This window comes from Palaemon carinicauda, chromosome 1, assembly GCF_036898095.1.
Source record: "Palaemon carinicauda isolate YSFRI2023 chromosome 1, ASM3689809v2, whole genome shotgun sequence".
NCBI classification, from domain to species: Eukaryota; Metazoa; Arthropoda; class Malacostraca; order Decapoda; family Palaemonidae; genus Palaemon; species Palaemon carinicauda.
The window spans coordinates 80,795,858-80,820,970 of record NC_090725.1 but is presented as its reverse complement, the minus strand read 5'-3'; the positions used below and the strand labels follow the sequence as shown (position 1 = coordinate 80,820,970).

The 25,113-nt window shown below is 35.6% G+C and overlaps 2 protein-coding genes and 1 long non-coding RNA gene across 3 annotated transcripts; all 3 read left to right on the top strand.

Annotated features, from left to right (window-relative positions):
• Nucleotides 1-457: 457 nt before the first annotated feature.
• On the top strand, nt 458-5,748 carry LOC137649436 (uncharacterized). The gene is made up of 5 exons (XM_068382449.1): nt 458-461; nt 775-995; nt 1,894-2,014; nt 2,672-2,860; nt 4,590-5,748. The coding sequence occupies exons 1-5, from the start codon at nt 458-460 to the stop codon at nt 4,664-4,666; spliced, it is 612 nt and encodes a 203-aa protein (XP_068238550.1). The 3' UTR covers nt 4,667-5,748.
• A 4,465-nt stretch (nt 5,749-10,213) lies between these two features.
• On the top strand, nt 10,214-14,190 carry LOC137642570 (uncharacterized). Its single transcript, XR_011044816.1, has 3 exons — nt 10,214-10,458; nt 11,116-11,304; nt 13,034-14,190. It is a non-coding gene; the product is annotated as an uncharacterized lncRNA (long non-coding RNA).
• A 1,970-nt stretch (nt 14,191-16,160) lies between these two features.
• Nucleotides 16,161-22,216, top strand: LOC137642565 (uncharacterized). Its single transcript, XM_068375245.1, has 5 exons — nt 16,161-16,480; nt 17,206-17,426; nt 18,325-18,442; nt 19,107-19,319; nt 21,039-22,216. Exons 1-5 carry the CDS (start codon nt 16,420-16,422, stop codon nt 21,149-21,151), a joined length of 726 nt encoding a protein of 241 aa, XP_068231346.1. The 5' UTR covers nt 16,161-16,419; the 3' UTR covers nt 21,152-22,216.
• Nucleotides 22,217-25,113: the final 2,897 nt, after the last annotated feature.

Below are 25,113 nucleotides of genomic sequence, written 5' to 3'. Positions count from 1 at the left end.
CCACTGCAGCCCACTCTCCAGTGACGGAATCCTACATGCAAAAGTCCTTCGCCAAGGACTTGGGCTAAGAGCCAGTAGTAAGAATTCCTTCATAACGTCATGAAAATACGGAATAAAGTGCTTGCTTGACGTTCATTATCATATTAAACATATGACAAAAAATTCGAAAGAATTTTTAAACTTATTAGAGGAAACTATAAGAGAGATTACTCGAGTGCCATATGTGGATGAGATTATGGTGAGATGTAGATGGAGATGGTTTGGGCATGCTCTTCGCACTCCCCAAGAGAGATTAGTTCACAAAACTTTTAACTAGGCTCCACAAGGCACTAGAAGAGTTGGAAGACCCAGACCTACATGTTTGGCGTGAAGTAGGAGATGTTGAATGGAAAAGTATTGATTTAAAACCTCAAGCTTGAGACGAATGGCCAAATCTAACCAAGACCATTGCGTCGATATGCGTAGGATGATGATGATGATGATGACTAAATATTTGTATTTCAGTCGTTGTCTTCAGACTTTGAGACACTACGTAGCAGCTACTTTTTAGTACATGACCCAAATTAACCTATTGATGTTTGGAATGGCAATATCCCGTCTTAAAATCTCCACTAAATTCACAATATATTACTTCCTCAAGACTAGTTATTTTCACTGGTTCCAAATAGAGTAATGAAGAACTTTTTTTAATTAAAGTTAAAATTACAGTATGCCTTATAACACACTTTGCTTTAAGCATTCTTTTACAATGTCCAAACTCATTCTCTCTTCCAGATGACAAGTTCCTCATCTCTGATGCTAAGTATAATGTCTACTTCATAGCTGCAGTTAATTCCTCCAAATTTCTAGCTTCCTGGACCAGCGATATAAACAACGAAATCACCATCGAAGGATTTCTGAATTTAGACAAAAATTCTCAGCGACTATTTGAATGTATATACAATTCACTTGAATCAAATACATGGAATTTATTTAAAATTGGTAGAAGAGATGGGGTAAGTATCAAAAGTCTCCGACTACTCAATGAATTCTCGGACCCCACAAAACAGTAATGATGCAACCAGGAAATAAGAACAAAAATCAATAATTTTTTGGTGATTACTTTTTAAAAAACAATTCTTTTGGGAACACTTTCTTTAGCTTTCAAAGTTAAATAATTGTTTCATTTTAGATCAAAGAAGGAAATTTTCAAGTTAACTTTGAATACAAAAGACTTAGTTTATTGGAAAATCTCTGTCAAAAAGGGTCTCTTAACGGTTTAAAAGTCCTTAATGAATGGCAGAGGCAAGGGACAGTGACATTACCCTAGCAGGACAATGTCCTATGCACATTTTGACACTAGTTTCATGCAAATTGGATAAAAATTGACCACGATATAGCAAAAAGATGTTTTTGACCTTTACATGGCCTTGAACTTTGACCCAATAACTTCAAAAATATAATTAAATTGTCCTTGGATCATGGCCAATCATCCCACCAAATTTCATGAGATTCGGTCAAATAGTTTTTGAGTTATGAGAATCACAAACGAACAAACACACAAACATAAATAAATAGATACACGCCTATCAAATCATGAGCCTTCGCAACGAAGTTGATAAGGTAATAGAATTCTTTCTTAATTGTTCTTTCATATTCCAAATAAATATTCATACTCACTTTTGAGCTACCAAACACTCAAAGGAAAAGACCATTTATGTACACTGCTGTTAGTTACATCATTAAGGTATTTTCTGCTTCTAGTTGTTATTAACTGATAAGTAAAACTATAATAAAATTGGTTTACAATTGATCTTTCTAACTGGCGAATGATTGTTAGCTTAATATGACAGATATATCTAATGTTGTGGAAAATTTTAAATGCAATGTCTTTTCAAAGTTTTTCTCTCCAAGGAAGTGAAAATTTATCCAGACAACAGAAGATATGAGGTACATTGGTCACATGATTTAAAAATCATAATGAAGAGCACCAAAAAGACCTACTGGAGATTTTGTGCCGACATATATGAATGTGGTGAGTCAATGTTCTTTTATATACTCTTTTGGAAAGTCCTCAATTTCTATATATTCCTAATACTGTATCATAAAATTAATATAATCCCTATGTTAATTAAATAATTATGTCAGTTTTATTTCTACGCTGTGTGATACTCAAAATACCTAAGAATGTACACGGCAGACAGATCTTGTAGTTCCTGTAGTGCATAGGGTTTCCTTGTGTGACAGGACCTGGAAAACAGCTCTTAAAGTAAAGTCGAGTCAAGTATCGTCATTTTGGACTAACAACAGAGCAAATGCATCTGTCCCATCCTTAATATCTCGTGTTTTTCATATTCTTTCTCAGCTCACTTTCTTAGTAACATCCATCTCCTTGGCTCTGCGATTTGATTTGGGCTATGCTGTTTAACCAGTGGGGATACCTTGACAGGGTGAAAGTGTTTGAGTGTATCAAAGATCAGCAAAGCTGTACTAGTGAAGGCCGCCAATACTGGGCGATCAGACGAAAATCTACCGCCAGCACCAATCCGCACTTGCCAGCGTGATGATGAAAACTGGCCAACTACCAAATATGAATTGACATATCTGACGTCTTTGTCCTGCTGTGGACTAAAAACTAATGAATTTTATGTAGTTTTTTAAGCTAAGCTAAGCTAACAAAACTCTATTGCAGATCTTCCAGCACTAGTTCACCCTGCAACGCAAAGCACTAATGACACATCCACTGTCCCAACGCCAAGCACCAGAAACTGTGGTTTGAACTTCACAACAATAGTTTTACTAAGTATCTGTTGTGTGTTGGTCGCGATCGTGATAGGAATGGCTGTTTACATCATCCGAGGGAGAAGAGCTTCACTTAATGGTAAATATTTGCTGTGAATAAGGCTTATTCTCTTTAACACTAACGATTATCACCGTTTCAAAGTGGGTAGTTTCCTCTGCTGAAGTTGAAGATTTGTTTAAACCTATATTAAAGACAATTCTGTCATATTATATACACATTCTTTAACATAGATAAGTGATAATACGGCCAATAGATATAGCCCTATAAACATTCCTGACATTCACATAAGCACAGAAACTTACAAGCAGCGCAATCGGAACAACTATACCTTTTATTCGACGGCACAAGCGGTGGCTGAGAACCCAATGCTGAGAGAAACCTGATTCTTAAAAAATTAGTTTCTGCCAAAATTACTGCCAGATTTCATACCCAAAATATTAAGGATTCAAATCAGGCACAATGTTTTGCATATTTTCACGTTAAAATCAGGTTATGTTGTTATTGAAAAAGGGGTTTCTCTAATGGTCCCATAATCTGTCTCAGGTACTCTGAAACCTTTAACCCTGTGATGGAAAAAGACAAGTATTTCATCTTGGATGCTGCAGCTGACAGAATAGATATCTGTTTCCTAAAATGAAACTTATGAGGGTTTTGGTAGATTATTGGAAACGTCCCTGTCTGGCGATATGCTGGACCGGGGTTTGGGAATCGCTCAAACTCAATAGTTTCTAGTAGTGTCTGCAACCTCACCATCCTTGTGAGCTAAGGAAGGCAGGTTTCGGGAGAGTCTATAGGTCTACCTGCTGAGTCATCAACAGCCATTGCCTGGCTCTCCCTGGTCCTAACTCGGGCATTGATCATACGTATATATGATCAGTCACTAGGACATTATTGCTGTTTCTTGCCTTTGCAATTCATGAGCGACCTTTAAATAAAAAACAAAACGATTCTTTGAGAGTAGAGGTCGTTTACAATTGAAATTTGTCTCTAAATCGGAAGAAGTTTAAGTCAAACGTTAGGAAGCAATTATATGGGATCACAAATCAATGAAAAATAAAAAAAAAAAAATCTGGAATTGCGTGATGTAAAGCCTATTTTATATGGTGTAAAATGTGAATAACAAGATGTGTATAACACCAAGAAATGTAGAACATCGCATAAAAATAGAATAATAACAATTAAGTAAATCTTCGTCTTCAGCTTAAATGAAAAAGACAATTTCAGATATAATCTACAACAAACCTCTTAATACGTAATCAAATGTACAGTAGGACACAGGAATTCCTGGCACATCTTGCTCTGAGAAAGTGCAACTAATCGACCCTTACTCCGGAGCAAAAACTCACCATGCAGTAAAGGCGTGGCAGGGTGCACTCCCCCAGAGCGAGGTGGACCATGCATTCCTGTGTCCAACTGTACCTTATGTGGACACAGGAATTATACTCCGTTCGATGTTCTCTTTTCTTGGGCTTATATAAAAGCCATTGTTCTCTAGTCTTGGGTAGTGCCAGAGCCTCTGTACCATGGTCTTCCACTGTCTAGGGTTAGAGTTCTCTTGCTTGAGGGTACACTCGGGCATACTACTCTATCTTATTTCTCTTCCTCTTGTTTTGTTAAAGTTTTCATAGTTTATATGGGAGATATTCATTTTAATGTTGTTACTGCTCTTGAAATATTGTATTTTTCCTTGTTTCCTTTCCTCACTGGGCCATTTTCCTTGTTGGAGCCCCTGAGCCTATATCATCCTGCCTTTCCAACTAGGCTTGTAGCTTAGCAAGTAATAATAACAATAATAATTCCGTTTCAGAGCCTGGATTGAACATGAATACAGAGGCTATTTACGAAGAGGTCGAGCTGTCAGGCAATGTTTCCAGACCACAATAGAACCACGAAATCAAAAACGTCATCTATGGAGCAGTGATTCCGAGACAGGCATGAGGACAGGGGTAATGCAGGGTGATCGTCTGCCTTCCTGGTGGTTTTCATGGATGCCAAGAACACAGGAAGAAGGCCATAATCAATATGCAAGTCCCGTCCTTTCAGTGGCACGAACTGAGAAAAATAGTACAGATAATATGAATTAAGTTCCTAACAATAATCTAACTTAGAATCTAACTTACAAGAGAGAAATTTTCACTTTTTTTTCCCCAAGTCTATTCCACCTGGTAAAAGATCATGATGATTTAGTTGGAAAGTGAAGCGTTGAAAAAAATTCCCTGCTGTTCTCTTGGAGGTAAATAGAATATAATAAATCTATTTGGTGATATCATGTAATTGAAAAGATGTATTAAGGTTACACTGATTCAAAGAGATGATGACCGAGATCCGACTACTCAGATGTGGTAAAAAGTAGAAATATTGATGATTCACTGTAAAATCTCTGCCACAATCTCTTTCTGTATAAAATATCTTTACTTTTAGCCAAACAACATTTCCCTATGTTGAAAATGAGACCAGAGCTTAGAATAACTGGTCCTAATCTGAAAAGAAAATGTTATGTAGGTGGCTTTTCTAAGTCTCAAAACCCTGTATGGTTTTCATTTCATTGTGGGCACCTTTATTTAATTATTTCGTTAACCTTACAAACTTTATTCTAATGTATGCATATTCAATTTCTGTATTTACATTTTCGTTACATAGTGGCGTAGCTAGAAATTTAGGGTCTGGGGGGGGGGGGCCTGACTTAGTAAAGACAACCTGCTCCCCCTTACCAAATAGTAATTCTAATTGTATACTTCCATTTTTTTCTGACCCTGCTTTGGAGGGACCCCTCTCTTGGAGGCCAAGGGGCGCCTTAGCTACGCCACTGAACAGACTTATATTTGTTTCATGATTTACTTAAGCTTCCAATTAATCTTCATTTATGCATTAATAAGGAGAGACAACCTTATTTGAAGCCACATACCATGTGGATCTAATGAGGCTCTTACTTTCATGTCTAGCAAATAAAAATGTTCTCAAAGACCTTGGAGTTTTCATGAGTATTAGGAAATGTCTTTGTGTAATTATAACTGTTTTTAAATGAGTCTTTGAAGACAAAAAAGAAATAAAGAATATTTAAAATAGCATTATTATTATCACTTGTGAATTCCATCTTTTTATTATTATTATTATTATTATTATTATTATTATTATTATCATTATTATTATTATCATAATTACTTGCTAAGCTACAACCCTAGTTGGAAAAGCAAAACTCTATAAGTCTATGAGCCTGAGGGCTTCAACAAGGAAAGTAACCCTGTGAGGAAGGGAAATAAGGAAACTACAAGTAATTAACAACTAAAATAAAACAATTTAAGAAAAGCAACATCAACACAAATCTTTCACATATAAACTATAAAAACTTTAACAAAACAAGAGGAAGAAAAATATGATAGAATAGTGTCCCCAAGTGTACCCTCAAGCATGAGAACTCTACCCTAAGACAGTAAAAGACCATGGTCCAGAGGCTATGGTACTATCCAAGACCAGAGAACAATGGTTTGTTTATGGAGTGTCCTTCTCCTAGAAGAGCAGCTTACCATAGCTAAAGAATCTCTTCTACCTTTACCAAGAGGAAAGTAGCCACCGAACAATTATAGTGCAGTAGTTAACCCCTTAAGAGAATATTAATTGTTTGGTCATTTCAGTGTTGTCAAGTGTTGGAGGACAGAGGAGACTATGTAAAGAATAAGCCATATTACTCAGTGTAAGTGTAGGCAAAAGGAAAATGAGCCGTAACCAGAGACAAGGATCCAATGTAGTACTGTCTGGCCAGTCTCATTACCCAATAACTCTCTAGCGGTAGTATCTCAACGGATGGCTGGTGCCCTGGCCAACCTACTACCTGGCAAGAAATATATTCGGGTCAGACACTGAAACATAAATGAAATGCACTTACTCCTTAAATCAAGTGTATAAGCGAATAACCTCTCTCTCTCTCTCTCTCTCTCTCTCTCTCTCTCTCTCTCTCTCTCTCTCTCGAGGGCCTTCGGATTAACAAAGAATTCTTTGGAAGTAATAATGACATAAAAAGGAAATCAAATAACCAAAGAGAAGAAATAACAAAGGAAAGGATCAACAGGATGCCAAGAAACAGCCTGGACACAAAGGGCTTCTTAAGCGATGAGCTTTGATATATATATATATATATATATATATATATATATATATATATATATATATATATATATGTCACTAACACTCGAGGTTTATTTTTTTTTTTTCAAATCAGCCATAAATACCATTTAATATCGAATTCGCTCTGACATGGGAACTTAGAGTCTTAGACGCACAAGAAAATTCCCTTTAATGATAACTAGCTCAGCCCGGCCAGGGACTCGAACCTATGATCGATAGAAATAAGGATAAACATTAGACTGTTTTGACCACCCGGCAATTAGATAAAAAAAAACAAATGAAGTTAACTAAATTGGACGATCGTTGCTGGAGGAAACCAAGCTGATAGATAAGGATGACAAAGAGAAGAAGAGAGAGAGAGAGAGAGAGAGAGAGAGAGAGAGAGAGAGAGAGAGAGAGAGAGAGAGAGAGAGAGAGAGATATCCTTTTTTGAAAAGTCAATTGTCGACTGCAAGACGTCATCTCGTTCACAAAGTAACAAAAAGATTAGCGGTGAATGAAAATGGGAGTGGTTTAATTCAAAAGCACTTGATAATGAATTAACTTTATATATATATATATATATATATATATATATATATATATATATATATATATATATATATAGTATATAGTGAATTAGATGTATTTGTGAATAAACCTTTCAATTGACTACTAACTAACACATATCAAGCCTACTGGAGTGTCCTTGTTTGCATTTCCGTTGCTAAAACAAAGACGTTTAATCACCTTAGAAATCCAGTTGGAGCCCTTGGGATTATAGCATCTTGCTTTTCTAACAAGGGTTGTAGCTTAGCAAGCAATAATAATAATAATAATAATAATAATAATAATAATAATAATCAAAATAATAATAATAATAATAATAATAATAATAATAATAATAATAATAATTTATGATATACTTTAGTAAGAAAGAAAAATGTGGGTCTTATAAATGCCTTGAAATAAAAATAAAATCTAAGTGGCCTATCAAAGTTTGCTAGAAATTTGGAAGCAAACGATTCTTTAAAATAAAAAAAAAAATAATAATATGAATTTCGACACACATGAAGGATTTCCAGCAAAGCTTCACACAACTTCATGACCGATCTCACAAGTTCTCCCCCTCTTCGACGGAGGTTATGATTCCATTTTTTCAAGGGGATTAACGTCAATTTATTGAAATTATTATTATTAACGAAATCATTACGGTAATCATTAAAATTATTATCATTGAAATTATTAAAATTAATTTTCATTCGACTAACCAAAGGAACTATATAAACAAATCAAACGATAAACTTTGAAATGTGAATGCAGGTATCATTCAAAAAGGCAGCTCAGTTGCATATTATGATTATTATTATTATTATTATTATTATTATTATTATTATTATTAGCTAAGCTACAACCAAAGTTTGAAAAGCTGGATGCTACAGTACCCAGAGCTCCAACAGGGAAAAATAGCCCAGCGAGGAAAGGAAATAAGGAAATGAATGAACTATTTGAGAAGTAATGAACAATTGAGATTAAAATATGTAACTACCAAAGATGAATACCACTGCAGCCCACTCTCCAGTGACGGAATCCTACATGCAAAAGTCCTTCGCCAAGGACTTGGGCTAAGAGCCAGTAGTAAGAATTCCTTCATAACGTCATGAAAATACGGAATAAAGTGCTTGCTTGACGTTCATTATCATATTAAACATATGACAAAAAATTCGAAAGAATTTTTAAACTTATTAGAGGAAACTATAAGAGAGATTACTCGAGTGCCATATGTGGATGAGATTATGGTGAGATGTAGATGGAGATGGTTTGGGCATGCTCTTCGCACTCCCCAAGAGAGATTAGTTCACAAAACTTTTAACTAGGCTCCACAAGGCACTAGAAGAGTTGGAAGACCCAGACCTACATGTTTGGCGTGAAGTAGGAGATGTTGAATGGAAAAGTATTGATTTAAAACCTCAAGCTTGAGACGAATGGCCAAATCTAACCAAGACCATTGCGTCGATATGCGTAGGATGATGATGATGATGATGACTAAATATTTGTATTTCAGTCGTTGTCTTCAGACTTTGAGACACTACGTAGCAGCTACTTTTTAGTACATGACCCAAATTAACCTATTGATGTTTGGAATGGCAATATCCCGTCTTAAAATCTCCACTAAATTCACAATATATTACTTCCTCAAGACTAGTTATTTTCACTGGTTCCAAATAGAGTAATGAAGAACTTTTTTTAATTAAAGTTAAAATTACAGTATGCCTTATAACACACTTTGCTTTAAGCATTCTTTTACAATGTCCAAACTCATTCTCTCTTCCAGATGACAAGTTCCTCATCTCTGATGCTAAGTATAATGTCTACTTCATAGCTGCAGTTAATTCCTCCAAATTTCTAGCTTCCTGGACCAGCGATATAAACAACGAAATCACCATCGAAGGATTTCTGAATTTAGACAAAAATTCTCAGCGACTATTTGAATGTATATACAATTCACTTGAATCAAATACATGGAATTTATTTAAAATTGGTAGAAGAGATGGGGTAAGTATCAAAAGTCTCCGACTACTCAATGAATTCTCGGACCCCACAAAACAGTAATGATGCAACCAGGAAATAAGAACAAAAATCAATAATTTTTTGGTGATTACTTTTTAAAAAACAATTCTTTTGGGAACACTTTCTTTAGCTTTCAAAGTTAAATAATTGTTTCATTTTAGATCAAAGAAGGAAATTTTCAAGTTAACTTTGAATACAAAAGACTTAGTTTATTGGAAAATCTCTGTCAAAAAGGGTCTCTTAACGGTTTAAAAGTCCTTAATGAATGGCAGAGGCAAGGGACAGTGACATTACCCTAGCAGGACAATGTCCTATGCACATTTTGACACTAGTTTCATGCAAATTGGATAAAAATTGACCACGATATAGCAAAAAGATGTTTTTGACCTTTACATGGCCTTGAACTTTGACCCAATAACTTCAAAAATATAATTAAATTGTCCTTGGATCATGGCCAATCATCCCACCAAATTTCATGAGATTCGGTCAAATAGTTTTTGAGTTATGAGAATCACAAACGAACAAACACACAAACATAAATAAATAGATACACGCCTATCAAATCATGAGCCTTCGCAACGAAGTTGATAAGGTAATAGAATTCTTTCTTAATTGTTCTTTCATATTCCAAATAAATATTCATACTCACTTTTGAGCTACCAAACACTCAAAGGAAAAGACCATTTATGTACACTGCTGTTAGTTACATCATTAAGGTATTTTCTGCTTCTAGTTGTTATTAACTGATAAGTAAAACTATAATAAAATTGGTTTACAATTGATCTTTCTAACTGGCGAATGATTGTTAGCTTAATATGACAGATATATCTAATGTTGTGGAAAATTTTAAATGCAATGTCTTTTCAAAGTTTTTCTCTCCAAGGAAGTGAAAATTTATCCAGACAACAGAAGATATGAGGTACATTGGTCACATGATTTAAAAATCATAATGAAGAGCACCAAAAAGACCTACTGGAGATTTTGTGCCGACATATATGAATGTGGTGAGTCAATGTTCTTTTATATACTCTTTTGGAAAGTCCTCAATTTCTATATATTCCTAATACTGTATCATAAAATTAATATAATCCCTATGTTAATTAAATAATTATGTCAGTTTTATTTCTACGCTGTGTGATACTCAAAATACCTAAGAATGTACACGGCAGACAGATCTTGTAGTTCCTGTAGTGCATAGGGTTTCCTTGTGTGACAGGACCTGGAAAACAGCTCTTAAAGTAAAGTCGAGTCAAGTATCGTCATTTTGGACTAACAACAGAGCAAATGCATCTGTCCCATCCTTAATATCTCGTGTTTTTCATATTCTTTCTCAGCTCACTTTCTTAGTAACATCCATCTCCTTGGCTCTGCGATTTGATTTGGGCTATGCTGTTTAACCAGTGGGGATACCTTGACAGGGTGAAAGTGTTTGAGTGTATCAAAGATCAGCAAAGCTGTACTAGTGAAGGCCGCCAATACTGGGCGATCAGACGAAAATCTACCGCCAGCACCAATCCGCACTTGCCAGCGTGATGATGAAAACTGGCCAACTACCAAATATGAATTGACATATCTGACGTCTTTGTCCTGCTGTGGACTAAAAACTAATGAATTTTATGTAGTTTTTTAAGCTAAGCTAAGCTAACAAAACTCTATTGCAGATCTTCCAGCACTAGTTCACCCTGCAACGCAAAGCACTAATGACACATCCACTGTCCCAACGCCAAGCACCAGAAACTGTGGTTTGAACTTCACAACAATAGTTTTACTAAGTATCTGTTGTGTGTTGGTCGCGATCGTGATAGGAATGGCTGTTTACATCATCCGAGGGAGAAGAGCTTCACTTAATGGTAAATATTTGCTGTGAATAAGGCTTATTCTCTTTAACACTAACGATTATCACCGTTTCAAAGTGGGTAGTTTCCTCTGCTGAAGTTGAAGATTTGTTTAAACCTATATTAAAGACAATTCTGTCATATTATATACACATTCTTTAACATAGATAAGTGATAATACGGCCAATAGATATAGCCCTATAAACATTCCTGACATTCACATAAGCACAGAAACTTACAAGCAGCGCAATCGGAACAACTATACCTTTTATTCGACGGCACAAGCGGTGGCTGAGAACCCAATGCTGAGAGAAACCTGATTCTTAAAAAATTAGTTTCTGCCAAAATTACTGCCAGATTTCATACCCAAAATATTAAGGATTCAAATCAGGCACAATGTTTTGCATATTTTCACGTTAAAATCAGGTTATGTTGTTATTGAAAAAGGGGTTTCTCTAATGGTCCCATAATCTGTCTCAGGTACTCTGAAACCTTTAACCCTGTGATGGAAAAAGACAAGTATTTCATCTTGGATGCTGCAGCTGACAGAATAGATATCTGTTTCCTAAAATGAAACTTATGAGGGTTTTGGTAGATTATTGGAAACGTCCCTGTCTGGCGATATGCTGGACCGGGGTTTGGGAATCGCTCAAACTCAATAGTTTCTAGTAGTGTCTGCAACCTCACCATCCTTGTGAGCTAAGGAAGGCAGGTTTCGGGAGAGTCTATAGGTCTACCTGCTGAGTCATCAACAGCCATTGCCTGGCTCTCCCTGGTCCTAACTCGGGCATTGATCATACGTATATATGATCAGTCACTAGGACATTATTGCTGTTTCTTGCCTTTGCAATTCATGAGCGACCTTTAAATAAAAAACAAAACGATTCTTTGAGAGTAGAGGTCGTTTACAATTGAAATTTGTCTCTAAATCGGAAGAAGTTTAAGTCAAACGTTAGGAAGCAATTATATGGGATCACAAATCAATGAAAAATAAAAAAAAAAAAATCTGGAATTGCGTGATGTAAAGCCTATTTTATATGGTGTAAAATGTGAATAACAAGATGTGTATAACACCAAGAAATGTAGAACATCGCATAAAAATAGAATAATAACAATTAAGTAAATCTTCGTCTTCAGCTTAAATGAAAAAGACAATTTCAGATATAATCTACAACAAACCTCTTAATACGTAATCAAATGTACAGTAGGACACAGGAATTCCTGGCACATCTTGCTCTGAGAAAGTGCAACTAATCGACCCTTACTCCGGAGCAAAAACTCACCATGCAGTAAAGGCGTGGCAGGGTGCACTCCCCCAGAGCGAGGTGGACCATGCATTCCTGTGTCCAACTGTACCTTATGTGGACACAGGAATTATACTCCGTTCGATGTTCTCTTTTCTTGGGCTTATATAAAAGCCATTGTTCTCTAGTCTTGGGTAGTGCCAGAGCCTCTGTACCATGGTCTTCCACTGTCTAGGGTTAGAGTTCTCTTGCTTGAGGGTACACTCGGGCATACTACTCTATCTTATTTCTCTTCCTCTTGTTTTGTTAAAGTTTTCATAGTTTATATGGGAGATATTCATTTTAATGTTGTTACTGCTCTTGAAATATTGTATTTTTCCTTGTTTCCTTTCCTCACTGGGCCATTTTCCTTGTTGGAGCCCCTGAGCCTATATCATCCTGCCTTTCCAACTAGGCTTGTAGCTTAGCAAGTAATAATAACAATAATAATTCCGTTTCAGAGCCTGGATTGAACATGAATACAGAGGCTATTTACGAAGAGGTCGAGCTGTCAGGCAATGTTTCCAGACCACAATAGAACCACGAAATCAAAAACGTCATCTATGGAGCAGTGATTCCGAGACAGGCATGAGGACAGGGGTAATGCAGGGTGATCGTCTGCCTTCCTGGTGGTTTTCATGGATGCCAAGAACACAGGAAGAAGGCCATAATCAATATGCAAGTCCCGTCCTTTCAGTGGCACGAACTGAGAAAAATAGTACAGATAATATGAATTAAGTTCCTAACAATAATCTAACTTAGAATCTAACTTACAAGAGAGAAATTTTCACTTTTTTTTCCCCAAGTCTATTCCACCTGGTAAAAGATCATGATGATTTAGTTGGAAAGTGAAGCGTTGAAAAAAATTCCCTGCTGTTCTCTTGGAGGTAAATAGAATATAATAAATCTATTTGGTGATATCATGTAATTGAAAAGATGTATTAAGGTTACACTGATTCAAAGAGATGATGACCGAGATCCGACTACTCAGATGTGGTAAAAAGTAGAAATATTGATGATTCACTGTAAAATCTCTGCCACAATCTCTTTCTGTATAAAATATCTTTACTTTTAGCCAAACAACATTTCCCTATGTTGAAAATGAGACCAGAGCTTAGAATAACTGGTCCTAATCTGAAAAGAAAATGTTATGTAGGTGGCTTTTCTAAGTCTCAAAACCCTGTATGGTTTTCATTTCATTGTGGGCACCTTTATTTAATTATTTCGTTAACCTTACAAACTTTATTCTAATGTATGCATATTCAATTTCTGTATTTACATTTTCGTTACATAGTGGCGTAGCTAGAAATTTAGGGTCTGGGGGGGGGGGGCCTGACTTAGTAAAGACAACCTGCTCCCCCTTACCAAATAGTAATTCTAATTGTATACTTCCATTTTTTTCTGACCCTGCTTTGGAGGGACCCCTCTCTTGGAGGCCAAGGGGCGCCTTAGCTACGCCACTGAACAGACTTATATTTGTTTCATGATTTACTTAAGCTTCCAATTAATCTTCATTTATGCATTAATAAGGAGAGACAACCTTATTTGAAGCCACATACCATGTGGATCTAATGAGGCTCTTACTTTCATGTCTAGCAAATAAAAATGTTCTCAAAGACCTTGGAGTTTTCATGAGTATTAGGAAATGTCTTTGTGTAATTATAACTGTTTTTAAATGAGTCTTTGAAGACAAAAAAGAAATAAAGAATATTTAAAATAGCATTATTATTATCACTTGTGAATTCCATCTTTTTATTATTATTATTATTATTATTATCATTATTATTATTATCATAATTACTTGCTAAGCTACAACCCTAGTTGGAAAAGCAAAACTCTATAAGTCTATGAGCCTGAGGGCTTCAACAAGGAAAGTAACCCTGTGAGGAAGGGAAATAAGGAAACTACAAGTAATTAACAACTAAAATAAAACAATTTAAGAAAAGCAACATCAACACAAATCTTTCACATATAAACTATAAAAACTTTAACAAAACAAGAGGAAGAAAAATATGATAGAATGGTGTTCCCAAGCGTACCCCCAAGCAAGAGAACTCTACACCAGGACAGTGAAAGACCATGGTCCAGAGGCTATGGTACTATCCAAGACCAGAGAACAATGGTTTGATTTTGGAGTGTCCTTCTCCTAGAAGAGTAGCTTACCATAGCTAAAGAATCTCTTCTACCTTTACCAAGAGGAAAGTAGCCACCGACCAATTACAGTGCAGTAGTTAACCCCTTAAGAGAGAATGAATTGTTTGGTAATTTTAGTGTTGTCAAGTGTTGGAGAACAGAGGACACTATGTAAACAATAAGCCATACTACTCAGTGTAAGTGTAGGTAAAAGGAAAATGAGCCGCAACCAGAGAAAGGATCCAATGTAGTACTGTCAGGCCAGTCTCATTACCCAATAACTCTCTAGCAGTAGTATCTCAACGGATGGCTGGTGCCCTGGCCAACCTACTACCTGGCAAGAAATATATTCGGGTCAGACACTGAAACATAAATGAAATGCACTTACTCCTTAAATCAAGTTTATAAGAGAATAATCTCTCTCTCTCTCTCTCTCTCTCTCTCTCTCTCTCTCTCTCTCTCTCTCTCTCTCTCTCTCTCAAGGGCCTTCGGATTAACAAAGAATCCTTCAGAAGAAATTATGACATAAAAAGGAAATCAAATAACCAAAGAGAAGAAATAACAAAGGAAAGGATCAACAGGATGCAAAGAAACAGCGTAGACAGAAAGGGCTTCTTAAGCGATGAGCTTATATATATATATATATATATATATATATATATATATATATATATATATATATATATATATATATGATATATATATATATATATATATATATATATATTATATATATATATATATATATATATATGTCACTAATACTCAAGGTTTACAATTTTTTTTCAAATCAGCCATAAATACCATTTAATATCGAATTCGCTCTGACATGGGAACTTAGAGTCTTAGACGCACAAGGAAATTCCCTTTAATGATAACTAGCTCAGCCCGGCCAGGGACTCGAACCTATGATCGATAGAAATAAGGATAAACATTAGACTGTTTTGACCACCCGGCAATTAGATAAAAAAAAAAACAAATGAAGTTAACTAAACTTAAGTAAAATTGGACAATCGTTGCTGGAGGAAATATAGCTGACAGATAAGGACGACAAAGAGAAGCAGAGAGAGAGAGAGAGAGAGAGAGAGAGAGAGAGAGAGAGAGAGAGAGAGAGAGAGAGAGAGAGAGAGAGAGAGGGGATATCCTTTTTTGAAAAGTCAATGGTCGACTGCAAGACGTCATCTCGTTCACAAAGTAACAAAAAGATTAGCGGTGAATGAAACCGGGAGTGGTTTAGTTCAAAAGCAATCGATAATGAATTATCTTTATATATATATATATATATATATATATATATATATATATATATATATATATATATATATATATATAGTGAATTAGATGTATTTGTGAATAAACCTTTCAATTGACTACTAACTAACACATATCAAGCCTACTGGAGTGTCCTTGTTTGCATTTCCGTTGCTAAAACAAAGACGTTTAATCACCTTAGAAATCCGGTAGGAAATGTGAACTATATTTACATTTTCTTCTGATCCCAGGACGCCATTAGTTCTTTACTAGTTCTTTACTAGCCTACAGGGACGCGACAAGACAAAGCCTCTTCTTCAGCAGTGATTAAGTGAAAAGAAAAATCAAGTGAAACTTTTCAGTGACGAGCCAAAGAGGAACCACAAATTCATTTCTCCAGAGGACTCAGAAGTGAGTTTGACCAACTGGGATCAATTTCTTGACAGGATTCCAACGACCAACTATGGTGAAACTGCTGCTCTTCCCTTTTGCACTGATTCTGGCCTTTACGTCTGCTCAGGCAGGTAAGAATCACTTCGCTTTAAGGTTAAAAGAGACTTTTTAGCCATGGTAAGCAGATCTTTCTAGGAGGAGGACACTCCAAAATCAAACCAATGTTCTCTAGTCTTGGGTAGTGCCATTGCCTCTGTACTATGGTATTCCACTTTCTTGGGGTAGAGTTCTTTTGCTTGAGGGTACATTCGGGCACACTATACCATACATTTTTCTTCCTCTTGTTATTTTAATGTTGCTACTCTTAAAATATTTTCTTTTTCTTTGTTTCCTTTCCTCACTGGGCTGTTTTCAATGTTGGAGCCCCCTGGGCTTATAGCGTGCTACTTTTCCAACTGGGGTTGTGGCTTAGCAAGTAATAATAATAATAGAGACGACTGGTGAAATCTAACCAAGGCTGTTTGAGTTAATAGGCATATGATGATGATGATGATGATTAGATGATGATAATGATTAGATGTTTATACTTCAGCCGTTGTCTTCAGACTTCTAAAGTGTTGCTACTTCTTACTACATGAACCAAATTAACCTATTGATGTTTGGAATGGCAATATCCTGTCTTAAAATCTTCACTAAGTTCACAATTTATTACTTCCTCAAGACTAGTTATTTTCACTAGTTCCTAACAGAGTAATGAAGAACTTTTTTTTAATTAAAGTTAAAATTACAGTAGGCCTTATAACACACTTTGCTTTAAGCATTCTTTTACAATGTCCAAACTCATTCTCTCTTCCAGATGACAAGTTCTACATCTCTGATGCGAATAATACTGTCAACTTCAACTTCACAGCTTCTCCCTACACTGTTCTAGCTTCCTGGACCAGCGATATAAACAACAAAATCACCTTCGAAGGATTTCAGAATTTAGAAAAAAATTCTCAGCGACAATTTGAATATATACCCAATTCATTCCAATCAAATACATGGAATTTCTTTAATATTTTGAGGACTGGCATGGTAAGTATCAAAAGTCTCCGACTACTCAATGAATTCTCGGACCCCACAAAACAGTAATGATGCAACCAGGAAATAAGAACAAAAATCAATAATTTTTTGGTGATTACTTTTTAAAAAACAATTCTTTTGGGAACACTTTCTTTAGCTTTCAAAGTTAAATAATTGTTTCATTTTAGATCAAAGAAGGAAATTTTCAAGTTAACTTTGAATACAAAAGACTTAGTTTATTGGAAAATCTCTGTCAAAAAGGGTCTCTTAACGGTTTAAAAGTCCTTAATGAATGGCAGAGGCAAGGGACAGTGACATTACCCTAGCAGGACAATGTCCTATGCACATTTTGACACTAGTTTCATGCAAATTGGATAAAAATTGACCACGATATAGCAAAAAGATGTTTTTGACCTTTACATGGCCTTGAACTTTGACCCAATAACTTCAAAAATATAATTAAATTGTCCTTGGATCATGGCCAATCATCCCACCAAATTTCATGAGATTCGGTCAAATAGTTTTTGAGTTATGAGAATCACAAACGAACAAACACACAAACATAAATAAATAGATACACGCCTATCAAATCATGAGCCTTCGCAACGAAGTTGATAAGGTAATAGAATTCTTTCTTAATTGTTCTTTCATATTCCAAATAAATATTCATACTCACTTTTGAGCTACCAAACACTCAAAGGAAAAGACCATTTCTGTACACTGCTGTTAGTTACATCATTAAGGTATTTTCTGCTTCTAGTTGTTATTAACTGATAAGTAAAACTATAATAAAATTGGTTTACAATTGATCTTTCTAACTGGCGAATGATTGTTAGCTTAATATGACAGATATATCTAATGTTGTGGAAAATTTTAAATGCAATGTCTTTTCAAAGTTTTTCTCTCTAAGGCAGTGGAAATTTATCCAGGCAAAAGATATCAGGTACATAGGTCATATGATTTAAGAATCACAATCAAGAGCACCAAAAAGACCTACTGGAGATATTGTGCCGACATATATGAATGTGGTGAGTCAATGTTCTTTTATATACTCTTTTGGAAAGTCCTCAATTTCTATATATTCCTAATACTGTATCATAAAATTAATATAATCCCTATGTTAATTAAATAATTATGTCAGTTTTATTTCTACGCTGTGTGATACTCAAAATACCTAAGAATGTACACGGCAGACAGATCTTGTAGTTCCTGTAGTGCATAGGGTTTCCTTGTGTGACAGGACCTGGAAAACAGCTCTTAAAGTAAAGTCGAGTCAAGTATCGTCATTTTGGACTAACAACAGAGCAAATGCATCTGTCCCATCCTTAATATCTCGTGTTTTTCATATTCTTTCTCAGCTCACTTTCTTAGTAACATCCATCTCCTTGGCTCTGCGATTTGATTTGGGCTATGCTGTTTAACCAGTGGGGATACCTTGACAGGGTGAAAGTGTTTGAGTGTATCTAAGATCAGCAAAGCTGTACTAGTGAAGGCCGCCAATGCTAGGTTGGTTTAATGTGAGCCATCAGACGAAAATCTACTGCCAGCACCAATCCGCACTTGCCAGCGTGATGATGAAATCTGGCCAAACACCAAATATGAATTGACATATCTGACGTCTTTGTCCGACTAGAAACTAATGATTTTATGATGTTGTTTAAGCTAAGCTAATCTAACAAAACTCTATTGCAGATCTTCCAGCACCAGTTCCCCCTGCAACGGAATTTCCTGTTGGTTCAACAACTCAAAGCAGCATTGTCTCATCCACTGTCCCAACGCCAAGCACCAGAGAGACTGCTTTGAACTTCACATCAATTGTTTTACTAAGTATCTGTTGTGTGTTGGTCGCGATCGTGATAGGAATGGCTGTTTACATCATCCGAGGGAGAAGAGCTTCACTTAATGGTAAATATTTGCTGTGAATAAGGCTTATTCTCTTTAACACTAACGATTATCACCGTTTCAAAGTGGGTAGTTTCCTCTGCTGAAGTTGAAGATTTGTTTAAACCTATATTAAAGACAATTCTGTCATATTATATACACATTCTTTAACATAGATAAGTGATAATACGGCCAATAGATATAGCCCTATAAACATTCCTGACATTCACATAAGCACAGAAACTTACAAGCAGCGCAATCGGAACAACTATACCTTTTATTCGACGGCACAAGCGGTGGCTGAGAACCCAATGCTGAGAGAAACCTGATTCTTAAAAAATTAGTTTCTGCCAAAATTACTGCCAGATTTCATACCCAAAATATTAAGGATTCAAATCAGGCACAATGTTTTGCATATTTTCACGTTAAAATCAGGTTATGTTGTTATTGAAAAAGGGGTTTCTCTAATGGTCCCATAATCTGTCTCAGGTACTCTGAAACCTTTAACCCTGTGATGGAAAAAGACAAGTATTTCATCTTGGATGCTGCAGCTGACAGAATAGATATCTGTTTCCTAAAATGAAACTTATGAGGGTTTTGGTAGATTATTGGAAACGTCCCTGTCTGGCGATATGCTGGACCGGGGTTTGGGAATCGCTCAAACTCAATAGTTTCTAGTAGTGTCTGCAACCTCACCATCCTTGTGAGCCGGGTATCGGGAGAGTCTATAGGTCTACCTGCTGAGTCATCAACAGCCATTACCTGGCTCTCCCTGGTCCTAACTCGGGCATTGATCATACGTATATTTGATCAGTCACTAGGACATTATTGCTGTTCCTTCCCTATGCAATTCATGAGCGTCCTTTGAATAAAAAACAAAACGATTCTTTGAGAGTAGAGGTCGTTTACAATTGAAATTTGTATCTAAATCGGAAGAGGTTTAAGTCAAACGCTAAAAAGCAATTATATGGGATCACAAATCAATAAAAAATGTAAAAAAAAAATCTGGAATTGCGTGATGTAAAGCCTATTTTATATGGTGTAAAATGTGAATAACAAGATGTGTATAACACCAAGAAATGTAGAACATCGCATAAAAATAGAATGATAACAATTAAATAAATCTTCGTCTTCAGCTTAAATGAAAAAGACAATTTCAGATATAATCTACAACAAACCTCTTAATACGTAATCAAATGTACAGTAGGACACAGGAATTCCTGGCACATCCTGCTCTGAGAAAGTGCAACTAATCGACCCTTACTCCGGAGCAAAAACTCACCATGCAGTAAAGGCGTGGCAGGGTGCACTCCCCCAGAGCGAGGTGGACCATGCATTCCTGTGTCCAACTGTACCTTATGTGGACACAGGAATTATACTCCGTTCGATGTTCTCTTTTCTTGGGCTTATATAAAAGCCATTGTTCTCTAGTCTTGGGTAGTGCCAGAGCCTCTGTACCATGGTCTTCCACTGTCTAGGGTTAGAGTTCTCTTGCTTGAGGGTACACTCGGGCATACTACTCTATCTTATTTCTCTTCCTCTTGTTTTGTTAAAGTTTTCATAGTTTATATAGGAGATATTCATTTTAATGTTGTTACTGCTCTTGAAATATTGTATTTTTCTTTGTTTCCTTTCCTTACTGGGCCATTTTCCCTGTTGGAGCCCCTGAGCCTATATCATCCTGCCTTTCCAACTAGGCTTGTAGCTTAGCAAGTAATAATAACAATAATAATTCCGTTTCAGAGCCTGGATCGAACATGAATTCAGAGGCTATTTACGAAGAGGTCGAGCTGCCAGGCAATGTTTCCAGAGCACAACAGAACCACGAATCGAAAACGTCATCTATGGAGCAGTGATTCCGAGACAGGCATGAGGACAGGGGTAATGCAGGGTGATCGTCTGCCTTCCTGGTGGTTTTCATGGATGCCAAGAACACAGGAAGAAGGCCATAATCAATATGCAAGTCCCGTCCTTTCAGTGGCACGAACTGAGAAAAATAGTACAGATAATATGAATTAAGTTCCTAACAATAATCTAACTTAGAATCTAACTTACAAGAGAGAAATTTTCACTTTTTTTTCCCCAAGTCTATTCCACCTGGTAAAAGATCATGATGATTTAGTTGGAAAGTGAAGCGTTGAAAAAAATTCCCTGCTGTTCTCTTGGAGGTAAATAGAATATAATAAATCTATTTGGTGATATCATGTAATTGAAAAGATGTATTAAGGTTACACTGATTCAAAGAGATGATGACCGAGATCCGACTACTCAGATGTGGTAAAAAGTAGAAATATTGATGATTCACTGTAAAATCTCTGCCACAATCTCTTTCTGTATAAAATATCTTTACTTTTAGCCAAACAACATTTCCCTATGTTGAAAATGAGACCAGAGCTTAGAATAACTGGTCCTAATCTGAAAAGAAAATGTTATGTAGGTGGCTTTTCTAAGTCTCAAAACCCTGTATGGTTTTCATTTCATTGTGGGCACCTTTATTTAATTATTTCGTTAACCTTACAAACTTTATTCTAATGTATGCATATTCAATTTCTGTATTTACATTTTCGTTACATAGTGGCGTAGCTAGAAATTTAGGGTCTGGGGGGGGGGGGGGGCCTGACTTAGTAAAGACAACCTGCTCCCCCTTACCAAATAGTAATTCTAATTGTATACTTCCATTTTTTTCTGACCCTGCTTTGGAGGGACCCCTCTCTTGGAGGCCAAGGGGCGCCTTAGCTACGCCACTGAACAGACTTATATTTGTTTCATGATTTACTTAAGCTTCCAATTAATCTTCATTTATGCATTAATAAGGAGAGACAACCTTATTTGAAGCCACATACCATGTGGATCTAATGAGGCTCTTACTTTCATGTCTAGCAAATAAAAATGTTCTCAAAGACCTTGGAGTTTTCATGAGTATTAGGAAATGTCTTTGTGTAATTATAACTGTTTTTAAATGAGTCTTTGAAGACAAAAAAGAAATAAAGAATATTTAAAATAGCATTATTATTATCACTTGTGAATTCCATCTTTTTATTATTATTATTATTATTATTATTATTATTATTATTATCATTATTATTATTATCATAATTACTTGCTAAGCTACAACCCTAGTTGGAAAAGCAAAACTCTATAAGTCTATGAGCCTGAGGGCTTCAACAAGGAAAGTAACCCTGTGAGGAAGGGAAATAAGGAAACTACAAGTAATTAACAACTAAAATAAAACAATTTAAGAAAAGCAACATCAACACAAATCTTTCACATATAAACTATAAAAACTTTAACAAAACAAGAGGAAGAAAAATATGATAGAATAGTGTCCCCAAGTGTACCCTCAAGCATGAGAACTCTACCCTAAGACAGTAAAAGACCATGGTCCAGAGGCTATGGTACTATCCAAGACCAGAGAACAATGGTTTGTTTATGGAGTGTCCTTCTCCTAGAAGAGCAGCTTACCATAGCTAAAGAATCTCTTCTACCTTTACCAAGAGGAAAGTAGCCACCGAACAATTATAGTGCAGTAGTTAACCCCTTAAGAGAATATTAATTGTTTGGTCATTTCAGTGTTGTCAAGTGTTGGAGGACAGAGGAGACTATGTAAAGAATAAGCCATATTACTCAGTGTAAGTGTAGGCAAAAGGAAAATGAGCCGTAACCAGAGACAAGGATCCAATGTAGTACTGTCTGGCCAGTCTCATTACCCAATAACTCTCTAGCGGTAGTATCTCAACGGATGGCTGGTGCCCTGGCCAACCTACTACCTGGCAAGAAATATATTCGGGTCAGACACTGAAACATAAATGAAATGCACTTACTCCTTAAATCAAGTGTATAAGCGAATAACCTCTCTCTCTCTCTCTCTCTCTCTCTCTCTCTCTCTCTCTCTCTCTCTCTCTCTCTCTCTCTCTCTCGAGGGCCTTCGGATTAACAAAGAATTCTTTGGAAGTAATAATGACATAAAAAGGAAATCAAATAACCAAAGAGAAGAAATAACAAAGGAAAGGATCAACAGGATGCCAAGAAACAGCCTGGACACAAAGGGCTTCTTAAGCGATGAGCTTTGATATATATATATATATATATATATATATATATATATATATATATATATATATATATATATATGTCACTAACACTCGAGGTTTATTTTTTTTTTTTCAAATCAGCCATAAATACCATTTAATATCGAATTCGCTCTGACATGGGAACTTAGAGTCTTAGACGCACAAGAAAATTCCCTTTAATGATAACTAGCTCAGCCCGGCCAGGGACTCGAACCTATGATCGATAGAAATAAGGATAAACATTAGACTGTTTTGACCACCCGGCAATTAGATAAAAAAAAACAAATGAAGTTAACTAAATTGGACGATCGTTGCTGGAGGAAACCAAGCTGATAGATAAGGATGACAAAGAGAAGAAGAGAGAGAGAGAGAGAGAGAGAGAGAGAGAGAGAGAGAGAGAGAGAGAGAGAGAGAGAGAGAGAGGGATATCCTTTTTTGAAAAGTCAATTGTCGACTGCAAGACGTCATCTCGTTCACAAAGTAACAAAAAGATTAGCGGTGAATGAAAATGGGAGTGGTTTAATTCAAAAGCACTTGATAATGAATTAACTTTATATATATATATATATATATATATATATATATATATATATATATATATATATATATAGTGAATTAGATGTATTTGTGAATAAACCTTTCAATTGACTACTAACTAACACATATCAAGCCTACTGGAGTGTCCTTGTTTGCATTTCCGTTGCTAAAACAAAGACGTTTAATCACCTTAGAAATCCAGTTGGAGCCCTTGGGATTATAGCATCTTGCTTTTCTAACAAGGGTTGTAGCTTAGCAAGCAATAATAATAATAATAATAATAATAATAATAATAATAATAATCAAAATAATAATAATAATAATAATAATAATAATAATAATAATAATAATAATAATTTATGATATACTTTAGTAAGAAAGAAAAATGTGGGTCTTATAAATGCCTTGAAATAAAAATAAAATCTAAGTGGCCTATCAAAGTTTGCTAGAAATTTGGAAGCAAACGATTCTTTAAAATAAAAAAAAAAATAATAATATGAATTTCGACACACATGAAGGATTTCCAGCAAAGCTTCACACAACTTCATGACCGATCTCACAAGTTCTCCCCCTCTTCGACGGAGGTTATGATTCCATTTTTTCAAGGGGATTAACGTCAATTTATTGAAATTATTATTATTAACGAAATCATTACGGTAATCATTAAAATTATTATCATTGAAATTATTAAAATTAATTTTCATTCGACTAACCAAAGGAACTATATAAACAAATCAAACGATAAACTTTGAAATGTGAATGCAGGTATCATTCAAAAAGGCAGCTCAGTTGCATATTATGATTATTATTATTATTATTATTATTATTATTATTATTATTATTAGCTAAGCTACAACCAAAGTTTGAAAAGCTGGATGCTACAGTACCCAGAGCTCCAACAGGGAAAAATAGCCCAGCGAGGAAAGGAAATAAGGAAATGAATGAACTATTTGAGAAGTAATGAACAATTGAGATTAAAATATGTAACTACCAAAGATGAATACCACTGCAGCCCACTCTCCAGTGACGGAATCCTACATGCAAAAGTCCTTCGCCAAGGACTTGGGCTAAGAGCCAGTAGTAAGAATTCCTTCATAACGTCATGAAAATACGGAATAAAGTGCTTGCTTGACGTTCATTATCATATTAAACATATGACAAAAAATTCGAAAGAATTTTTAAACTTATTAGAGGAAACTATAAGAGAGATT